Here is an 11084-nt window from a genome sequence, read left to right on the forward strand (position 1 = left end):
GAAAGCAGCTTTCATTACTGAGGTGCAACAAGCTTCCCTGGCCTGGACCAACGGAGTGAGATTCCAAAGCCCCCACACTGAGCCAGCAAACCATCTCTGGGAAAAACACTTGGACAAGACCATGTGGGCCATGTGGCTTCCAGGTGTTTTTGCAGAGGGGCATCATTTCTGCTGTCCCCTGCACCAGGGCTCTGCCAACAAGCACAGCACCGCAGGAGTCCAGGTTGGGTTTGGACTGATACCACACTGGATGAATGACAGCTGATTCCTTTGGGCTGTTGCTGAAAGAAAGTGCAACTCAGTTTAATGTCAGAAAACCCTAAAGCCTCAGGGTCAGAAAACCCTAAAGCCCTCAGCTCAGTAGGAGTAGGGTTTGGGTTTGTTTTGTTTTGTTTTGTTTTTTTTTTTTTTTTTAAACAAGCAATACCACTGCATCCAGGCCAACCTGGTCTGCAGATTGCTGAACCTTATGGAGTGGCTGGAAAATAAGTTAAACGTAAGTATTTTTTTCACACCCTTCCAGAGCTCTTCCATTATTTCCTAGAAGAATATAAAGACATTAAAAAGCCAATGTATTCTCAATGCTCTTTTACTTTATATGAAGAGGAAAAAAAAAATCACAAGAATTAAAAAAAAAGGACTGATTTTTATTTGTCTTGCCTCCAAAATAAATAAACTATCCTAAAAGTCACTATTGATATGTAGGAACTCACAAAAAAAGGAAGTGATTGTTCAGCAGAGAGAAGCAGTTAATTGCTTCAGACACTCAATGGCACAGAACCAATCCTTTAAATAATGCACAGCGCCACAGTCAATACAAGCCTCTAATTCAGTCTGAAGATCCTGCTGCTGCGTATGAATCATTTCAGCCATGGTCCTACAGCTTACAATTGCAGCTGATGCTCAAACAAATTGCGTCCCATCAATCAAAGGCTGTGCAATCAATTAGCCAACATACAAAGCACTCTGCCTCCATCGCTTTGGAGCCTGGTTAAAAATATGTTATGAGTCAATATATTTTATTGAGGTTTTCCTTTGGTTGGGTTTTTTCTTTCTGGGTCTTGTTTTGTTGAGGGAGACACAGCAACTGCCTGTCTTTTGCAGAATCTAACTATTCTTTAATTATTAGATATGTATTAAAAAAAGGCTATGACAGATAATTATTACCTAGGACAGCATATATTTTCAGAACAGAAGTGTTACACTAACAAAATACCTTTTCATAAAAGGAAGTGAATTTAAAAGAAAGAATCATAGCAAGGTTCTGTCAGAAGATGCACTAACCACCTGGTACTCACTGACACTGAGTCAGCAGCCATGGGAAGGTTATCCTAAACAACTAGCTAAAAATAGCACGTGGCTGACAAATCATGGGCACTGCAACAGGGATACAATCTTTAATTACAAGAGCTTCACCTTTGCAGGTAAGCAAGGAGCGGAGGAAAAAAAAACCCTCATAACAAAAAACAAAGCAGAAAAAAGACACCTAGACACTTCCACAAACACAAGTCTTGGGTTTATTCACTGTTATTTTGTCCCCATAAACTGTCATAGGAATATTGCAATTTTTGGAACTGAGCATTCAGACTTCACCTCATACAGAAAGGTAAAGCTGAACCTTTAAAGGTCTTACAGGTGCCAGCACTAATACAACTTTGAAGAAGAATCTACTAAGTCCATTTATACTGGTGGTGCACAGGCAGGAAAAATACAGCTCATACTTCCCACAGCTTGTTTTAGAGGATCAGTGCCATTAACAGTAAAAATTGACCTTGCTGGGGAAAGGTATGTGTAAAAAAAGACAATAAAATGCAAAGCACAATAAAAGTGATTAGTAGCTTAAGATCTCAGCCATAGAAGAGAGTGAAGAGATCCCAGACAACTTCACAGACACTGATTAAGGCACATCTTGCACTCCCGTGTGAAACTTACAGTTACTGCCTGTAGTACCTGGAAGATCTGATACAGTTCACTACAAAAACAGATACTTAAACAGTCTGTGCCTGCTAAAGATTCACTATTTCTCCAGAAGTTTCCACAGACTGAAAGATCTGCCTACTTCCACCATTACACTTCAGGATGTCTGTATATAGCTATCACTGAGCAAACTTGACATTTCTTGATAACACAGTTGAAATTTGGACATAATTCAAACTTTAATGTTACACAACTCAGACTCCAGACAGCATTCCTTCCAAAGTGCCAAGCCTGAAGAAAAAAACCGCAACATTTGAAGACATGCAGATCATGTCAGACATCCACAAAGCCAAACCATCTGGGAGAATTACATACTCAAGAAGTCAAACTGATGACCTGGAAAACAAGCTGCAATTAAGACATGCCAGTTCCAGTTGCATTTCTAAAGGCATAAAGGTCAGACACTCAGGTTTTTATTATTGCTTTCTTTCCAGAATTATGTAACACTTTATGCTTATTAATTTCTTGAGCGTCAGCATAGGTTTATATAAAAACTCAGCAAGAGATAGTCCTTGGATTTCTTTGATCCTAATTCAGACTTTAAGCGTGGATAGGAGATAATTATGAACTTTGCACGTTACAACATCATCCATCTAATAGGAGGAGCTAAAGCCTTCATCACATTCCTACTGCTAATATCACGGGCAAGATGCAAGACTTAGCTGCCAATGGCAGAGCGGGGCGGATCCCTGTTTTTCTCTGCAGGGTCACAAGAGTCCTAGAGCAGGTGCCCTGATGGTAAGAGACATCACACAGCACGAGCAGGCAATACCTGTCGTTTCACCCCACCCTGAGAAAACGTAAACTCTGCCACGTGTTCATCGTACCACCACCTACTGCTTTATCTCCCAGTGCCCAAGGACAGAAGGATCGCAGCTTCTGCACAGCACTGTGTCAGCAAATGACAGCTGGATGGGAGCTGCTGAAAACTCAGCTCTAATAGGACCAAGACAGTGCCGGTGTCTTGCAAGAAGCTCAGAAGGACCACTTCTGGTCTTAATGTGCTAACGTCCAACAGACGAGGATTTCCCAGGGGAATTAAGGCTATGGAAATCTCCATATCACAAATGGATGAAACACCTGTTTTCAAGATCTCAGCACGCTCGCAATCTTGACTACAGGGCAGCCACACCAAATCTTACAATCCAGTTTGTGACAGCTGATTGCCTAAGTTTAGTTCACGTGGTCACAAGTTTCATGCTGGCAGTCACCACCAGGTTTTTAGTCAGGAAAAGCATTTAGCAAAAAAGTATATCACGGAGTTCTAACTTGAAACTTTTCACCTTTATTTGGATTTAAGAAACAGAAGCAATACAGTTGGTTATCTTGACACAAGCAATCTGCACCCAGAACTGCTGCCTACTTTTTCTATACAGCCTCCTAAGGCTACACAGTATTTTCCCGGGTGCTGGAACACATTTTTGCAGCCTTAATTCAACAACAAAACAATTTAACGCCATAAAAATCCCATCTGTATCCATAAGGGACACCAGAAAGGCAGATAGGAGCGTGTGACAATCCATGCCTGTTCTCTGAGCTATTATCCTCTCACTTAGAAGGTAGCTAAATAAAATATTTATTTATTGCAAATAAAATATTGCAATTTTACTCTGATTACTCCTGCATATTAACAGCAGGAATCAATACCAAAAGCCCAGAAAGGTAATGAAGTTAACAGACTTAGCACTTTAACAATAGTATCACTTTTAAAAGCACTTGTTTGAGGAACAGCTGTAACACAATGACCTTCTCCCAAATGATTTTTCTCACAGGAGTTCCATAAAGTCCACCTTTGCTTCCATCACAAGTGTTAGGGCAATGCTAGCAGCATTAAAAAATCATCCTGCCACCACAGGGTAACTGGGTTTCTTTGCAAACTGTTTTATGCCAGTGACTGGCCAAGGCACAGAGGGCACAATATACCAGCCATCAGGCATTTTTGAAGGGGACTCAGTGAAAGGATGAAGGGCAGAGAGGGGATTGTGGTGAGCGATGGAGGCAAAAGTTCAATAATGCAGGCCACTGCTCAGACGCACTAATTTAAGTCATACAAAGCTCCCGGGACTTTTTCTCCTCTCTCTATACTTCCCAGCCCCAGCAAACAACTGCTCCTGTCTCTGACCCCTGGGGTGCTTATCAGGCCAGACTGAGCCAACACAGTGAATATATGTAAGCACATACAGATACCACACGGCAATATCTCTTCAACGTCAGTCTACCACACCTTTTGCTTCTGTCCTACCCAGCCGTTCCCCGTGATCCCTGACTCACTTCAGTGCAGGAGGACTGAATGCAGAGGCACCAGTACTGCAGCATACCTGCACCAGGGAACGCTGCACCATGTAGGCTCTGCAGCACTGCTCTAACACTTACAGAGGAGAGAGGGGACACCGATTTCCATTCCTGCAGCCTCATCAAACTTTTCTATTGCAAGCACATTACTCAATTCCAAATAGGCTGGACAACAGCAAGATTGCTGCATGAGGAAAAAGAGGGGGAAGGGAAGAAAGCCATGAGAAAGAAGGTCAAACCACAAAAACACAATTAAGAAAAGTCCAAAGAGAATTAACTAACCAGGTCCTGATGCATTCTGTGTGAAAAGTGTAGCCAGAACTAAATGAGACTCAGGCATCCACCTAAACCAACACTTAGTCTCTGAAAGCAGCTAGAGCCAGTAATAGAAGGCAGACTATTGCCCTAAAGGCAACAGAAACCTCAGTTGTCTAGGTCCACCTCCATAAAAGCCAGACTTCTAATTTTATACAATCAGGACTTGGACTACAACCAGAGGCTAAAATGAAGGGGAAATAAAAAAAAAACTTTTTAGAACCAAATGTTTAACTAAGTGTGAAGTTTTTGATTACTTCCTCCATCTCTGGAAACAGAGGACCTTATTTCCAGAGCTTGCTATCAACTGAAGTGTATGTGTCCCCCATCTTAAAAGGCCAGATTTGTTAAACTCCCAAAATAAAGACTCACTTTAAGCAATATCATGCACATCCAGATTTAAGATAGAACTAACGCTTTTTCACATTTTCTTGAACCCTCCCCTCAAGTTTATTAAGGAATTCTGAATCATTAGAGACAAGAGTAGTTCAAAGTTTCATGTGAAAGCTGAAATTTACTGCTTGGTGCTGGCTCTTGGCATCTTGGGATAAACTGAAAAGAATTCAAAGCACAACAATAAACTGAGAGGGGATGATTACATACAGGAAGATGGGGAGAGCTAACTACAGTATGTGGCGTGATGCAGCGTCACTGGTGATGGCATGAATGCGAGTGTATCATGCCTTGAGGAAGACAAATTAGTTAGGGTTAGAGTTACTCAGCACAAATAAGGAAGTGAATAATATATAAATATCGGGAAAAGCTTAGCTTTGTAAGAAAAAGCGATCAAAGGCATTTTGTGGAGCATGTAACAAATACCAGGCAAGCCAGTGGAAGTAGTCATTTTTCTTTCTAATGACGAAGCTGTCTTTGATACCCAAGCCAAGAGCTGATACATATCACCTTCTCCAGAGTTAGTAGCAATCCTGCCTGTAGCCAGCAATCCCAGGTAAGGTGTGTGCCTACACTGAATATGTAAACTAAACTGAATTTCAGCAGAAAGAAAAAAAATCAACTTGAAAGTGCCAAGCTCTCAAATACCAGTGAAGGGATGTATTCCCCAACTCCATGCTCTGCTTCCCAGCAATAGCTTACTCATTCTATAAACCTGTTGAGAAATCAAAATCATAGATGACTTTTACAAGGCAGTCTCCAAAGACTAAATCAATTTATTTTATGAATAAGAAGGTATACTTAACAAAGAACATGAATTGCAGATTTGAGTTCAGTTGGAGAGTTCAAACAGCAAAGAACAGCCTACACGTGCAATTCACCTCCGCTCTCTCCTTTCTCTATCCTGCAAGCAGTTTGAGACCAGTCACGCTACAACACTGGAGCGAGGATCTGGCTTTGATGCTGTCCACACCAGAATGCTTTATGCTCAGCCAAGACTACAGGCAGCAGCAGCAAAACAGACCGAGGAGCAACAGGGAAGGCAGAGGGTGACACATTTATCACCCCAACTGCTTACTACAATAAGTAGTACTGAAACAACAATTATACACCCAAGCGATAAGTCCATCCCCAGCCTCCAAAAACGTCATCGAACAACGCTAACATTAGATAGAGACAACAGGCAAAGGATGAAATCCAGGAATTTTTAAAAATCGTGTTACACACTTTGACTGTAGGCTCAGCTGAGACCAAATTACACACCTGCATGATTTAAGTCACCCAGCTCGGGATTTTAAGGATTAATAATCTGAAGTTTGCAGATGTATTATATATTTGCCCAAGAGAAAAAGTGCTGTCACACTTTGTGACAACGATATTTCTGCTTCCAAAGTTCCCTACTCCCTTCAGATTTTAAACCAATTTAGTAGGTGAAGCATAGACAAGAGCAATCACAGGACACATTTATTACAATCTCCCAATGCATTTTCATAGGCTAGACCTGTGTGCATGTATATCTGATACAAAGCTGGCATGCTTCACTTGAACTTAAACAAAAGTAACGCATTGAGAAATCACTATCTGGTAGCCATTGCATTAGCGCAGAGAAAAACTCAAATCTCAGTTCTCTAAACTCAGAGATTTCAGAGGCAGCACTGGAAACCCTGCATATAGAAAGTACAATGTGAGTGCAGAATCAACACCGGGGGAAAAACCTTATCTCCAAGTGGCAACCAGGTAATACTGATTTAATTTATCCTAATCTATATAAAGCAAACAAGTGCATTTATTACAAACAAGATAACTTGTTTAAGCAGTAAGGCAAACTAATCTGTCTTTCAGTTGCTGGCAATCATGCTGTGCTTTCTTTGCCCTTTGCCCACGGAAAACCAAACTTGTTTCCTACTTCTGAAATGTTCTTGCTGTCAAAAACCATGTAATTTGCAAAACAGATCTAGCTCCTGGCCCAAGAACGGGGGGAAACAGGTTGATGTGGACTTGACCTCTCATGATGGTGATGACATAAGACATTACAAAACCAAAATTCCCAGAAAAGACTCAATTACCAACAGACTACCATCAGCTCCTCTCTCACAGCAACAAGGAAAAGCAGTTCTCCTTTTCTACAGTTTTAAGTTTGTTCTTTGGTGAATGTCCTATCTCTTCTCTGACTCTGAAGTGTGTTCCTCATTCTGAGGAGAAAAGTACCTGCTGTTCATGTTTACATCAGCATTGTGTTAGTAGCACAGGCACACAGTGATATGCAGAGATGGCTGTCATGGTTTGAGATCCCCAAAATCTAATTCCCTAGTCCAAGCCCCCTTCCACATCTCAACCCAACGTGAGATGGTTTTTTCCAGACACCACACCAGACTCAAAATGGGGGAAAGGGAATATATTACAATGACTGTACAAATAAATACTACAATACATTATATACAATCTTAATTATCTCTACCATGACATAAGTATTTACAATGGATCAAATCTCTTCTCCCCTCCAAATAAAAGTCCAGAAGGGAAGAAGGAAAGATCCTTCTTCAGAGCAGCATTCTCTAAAGCAGCAGGCATCTATTTTCTTCTCATGCATGCAGCAGCCGTGGCTGGATCTCTGCCAGTACCCACGAGGGGGTATCCAAGCCCCTCGTCTTCAAGTGAGGGTCTTCTCTTCCGTGGGCTGCATAGCAGGGACAAGCTCGTGTCACCACGTCATACCACGAAGCTCAGGGGGCTTCGTGATGGTCCGTATCTTCAGGGGATTCACCCCTGAGTCAGAACATCTTGGGCAGCTTTCAGTTGAAAGTCTTTGCCTCGAGAGTTCTACCAGAGCTCCTGTGCTCTGTCTCAGGCTGCCAGTTTAGCAGCAGTGGCGAGGGGCGGGGGGGGAGATGGGAAGCCAAGGTCACCCCCCTCTGCATTCCTTCTCTGTCCCAGTCCAGCTTTCCAGGATGCTTTGAGCTTCTCAGCTTCTCCCTCTCTGGTGCTACATGTTGCATTTTAGGACTTCCATCCAGTAGGAGTCCACCACTCCAACTTAAGAGGGGTCTCAAAAGGGTTTTGGGGGGGTCTGGTTCAGTTCTTACCCCCAAAACTCTGTCTCTCTGCTGCTGGTTCTCTTTCTCTCTCGAACAACTCCGTGCCTTCCTTGTTCAGCTGCATGCTGTTTTGCTGCTTCTCCAGTTCAGTTCTTATCTGTTGGCTTTTAGCCATAGCCTCTGTTCACTGCTGCCTCTGCCGCTGCACCATTTGCCCACTCATGGTGGAGAAAACTTCTTTAGCTTTCAGCCACAGGCACTTAGCCCAGCATTACACTGTTCCAAGTCCCTGCAGCCCCCCCCAGCCAGGGGCTGGGGGGACCCAGAGCCCCCAGGGGCTCCAAACTTCCTTCCTCATGGCCTTAGAACATGGCTACCCTCTAACACCAAACTACAACAACCTTCTCTTCTGTTTGCTTGTGATATGTTTATATTTTGCAGAAGCGCTCATTGGGTAAAACTTCAAAACTTCAAGGGTCACCACCCCCTGGGGTTTTACCATTTTATAACTGCAGGGAGAAAACTGTTTTTCCCCCCACCACAGATGGCACACACTTTCCTTGCTTTTTGTGTGCATCATTCACACTATGCAGCACCAGATTAGTCAACCTTGAGCAACAGGAAAAGCATATTGGGGGCAGAATACTGGCAGAAATACTGTTCTGGATGACCTGTTGAACCTTCTTACTTCCCTTAATCCCTGAAAGGAGGCTTTCCTGTCTCTCACTCTACAGCTCTTTGCTATTGCTACAATAACTGTCATTCTGGAATGTGGTTGTTTATTTTTTTTTTAATCTCTGCATAAGTTTATAATACAATGGCTTCAGGGCAGGAAGTCTTCATTTCACGCCAGAAGAAAGCACATGTAGGCACAGTTCACTTGCAGAACAGCAAATTTATTGTTCTCAAACATACCATAGACCTTCTACAACCTAAGAAGAGGCATAGAGAGACCTTGACCATCACACTTGCTAGCAGAGTCAAGTTTTGACCAGAAGTCAGAAAGATGCCTCAATCCTCCACCACAGATTTTTCTCTCTGTTGAGAATGAAACCTCTTCTAGTTTTAGGACAGTGCAAATCTCACATATCCAAGGAAAAGAGCTTCCCTCTGTCTGCATTCACCTATGACTGAGGTTTGCAAAGTGTTACCTTCTTCATGAAGGGTCATTCGGTTGGAAGCGCTCATCACTGTGGCTAGCAAAAACAAATTTAATTTTGATGGAAACTTAATATTTCTTAGTCTTCATTTTACCATCAAAACAGAAGACAGATCCAGCTGAGCCAACCACATGAACACTCGGGCACTAATACTAAAATGTCAAATGCCAGTCAGTTACTGCAACATACACTGCTTCCCACAGACACACATTCTCCAAATCTCATGGCAAGAAAGCAATTGCAAGGCTTACAAATACACCCCAGCATCTCAGCAATGCAAAGAAAAACATATAAAACTTGACATCAACTGAACCATAGACATTTTTAGTATGTCTAGTATAGTACAGACTGGTATCACTGCCAGCGTTTTGCAATTGAAATGAAAAAGCCAAGTATGGCTGCTCCTATTGCCACAGACTTCATTAATCAAGAGCATTCACAAATAATTAACAACAACAACAAAAATCCATGTCTATCCACTGAGACCTGACAAATTTTGATTCCCCATCCAGAACACCTACTGCCTAAAGTGGAAAAGTCTCAGCAATCTTCCAGCACACAAATAAATCCAGGCTCTCACACTACTCCTTCCCATCCCCCTGCCACATTAATTCAACGCTCGCTTGTGCTTCAGCTTTCTCTTTGTTTAATTTTGATTTCCTACACTCTCCCAGCAAACCAGAGAGGTGCAGCTGTTCCAGCCTCTCTGGAAAAAAACCGAAGCAAGGCGGCAACCCACGTACACACACTACGGAGCAACACTCGCACCTGGCAGCGCAGGGTGGTCGTGGTTGCTTTTCTCTGACCGCCAAGTTTCCAAACTGTTCCAATAGAGGTTTGCACTGGGCAAGACTCCCATCCACGACCCCAAGTCACATGACTCTGCCTCTCCCGATTCCATGTGAACATCCTGGCAGTGGACATTCCACAGAACACGGGTGGCACCGGATCCTCTCCGCCTCTGCGGTGCTCCTGACCCCACCACCTTTCACCTCCGCCGAGCACAGCCTGCCCACACACGGCTGCTGCCGCTCTGCCATGGAAGTCAAGCCTTCCTTGGCACGGGAACACCCAAAAAATTAAAATCTGGGCCTAGAGCTAGCAGGATAGCCCCCTTTTTTATTATCTTTTTTTTTTTTTTCCCCCCAAGCATTTTCATCCGAATCCCAGTTCCGGGATTCCCCCGAAACCCCGGCTCGCCTCAACAGAAGTTCCACGGGGGTGTGTGTAGGACGGGGAAGTTCGCTGCTCGAGAGTGACCCGGCGCACCCGAAACAACCCTAAAACCCAACCCACGATCCAGGGAGGGCGCGGGGCGCCCCGGGCGGGCGCTGGCACCGGGATAAAAACCGGGCGGGGACCATGTGGCGGCGCGGCTGGAAAACCCAGGTGCGCCGGGGCTGCTCCCGTGCACGGCGAGGTCAGGGGGCAGCGCTGACCCACACCCAGCCAACACAGACGAACAGAGATATATGTAGTTGTATAAATATATATACAGGAGAAGATGGCCCCCGTCCCGCCGTGGCTGAGCACCGGCAGCAACTCACCGCTCAGGTAGTTCGTCCACTTGTACAGCACCCCCTCCATGCCGGCCGGCCCCCGGCCCCATACAGCGCGGCCGCCCCCCGGCGGGGTCACGCCGCCCGCCGCCGCCGCCCGCGCCCCGCCGCGCCTTCCCCGCCACCGCCCAGCGCCATCGCGGGGGGGCGCCCGCCCCGCCCGGCCCGAGGCGCGCCCGCCCCCTGCCGACGCCACGCTCCCGGCGCAGCGCGCGCCACAGCCGCGCAGCCCCCGAGCGGCCCCGCGGCGCTACGTCGGCGCAAACCGCTCTGTGAATCGCGGCCCGCGTGACCGGCGGGAGCGGGGAGCGCGGGGGGACGGAACAGGCGCGGAACGCCCACAGCAGGTGGCC

The 11084-nt window shown here is 44.9% G+C and overlaps 1 protein-coding gene across 2 annotated transcripts in view; it reads right to left on the bottom strand.

The window, feature by feature from the left end:
* Positions 1-10870, bottom strand: part of PLEKHA8 (pleckstrin homology domain containing A8) — a 49870-nt gene extending 39000 nt beyond the window's left edge. For both annotated transcript variants that reach the window (XM_032707548.1, XM_032707540.1), the window contains exon 1: positions 10720-10870. In XM_032707548.1, coding sequence (XP_032563439.1) covers positions 10720-10759 — 40 coding nt within the window. In that variant the 5' untranslated portion in view covers positions 10760-10870. The remainder of the gene's footprint in view (positions 1-10719) is intronic.
* Between the last annotated feature and the right edge of the window lie 214 nt (positions 10871-11084).

Source organism: Chiroxiphia lanceolata, chromosome 1 (assembly GCF_009829145.1).
Source record: "Chiroxiphia lanceolata isolate bChiLan1 chromosome 1, bChiLan1.pri, whole genome shotgun sequence".
NCBI classification, from domain to species: domain Eukaryota; kingdom Metazoa; phylum Chordata; class Aves; order Passeriformes; family Pipridae; genus Chiroxiphia; species Chiroxiphia lanceolata.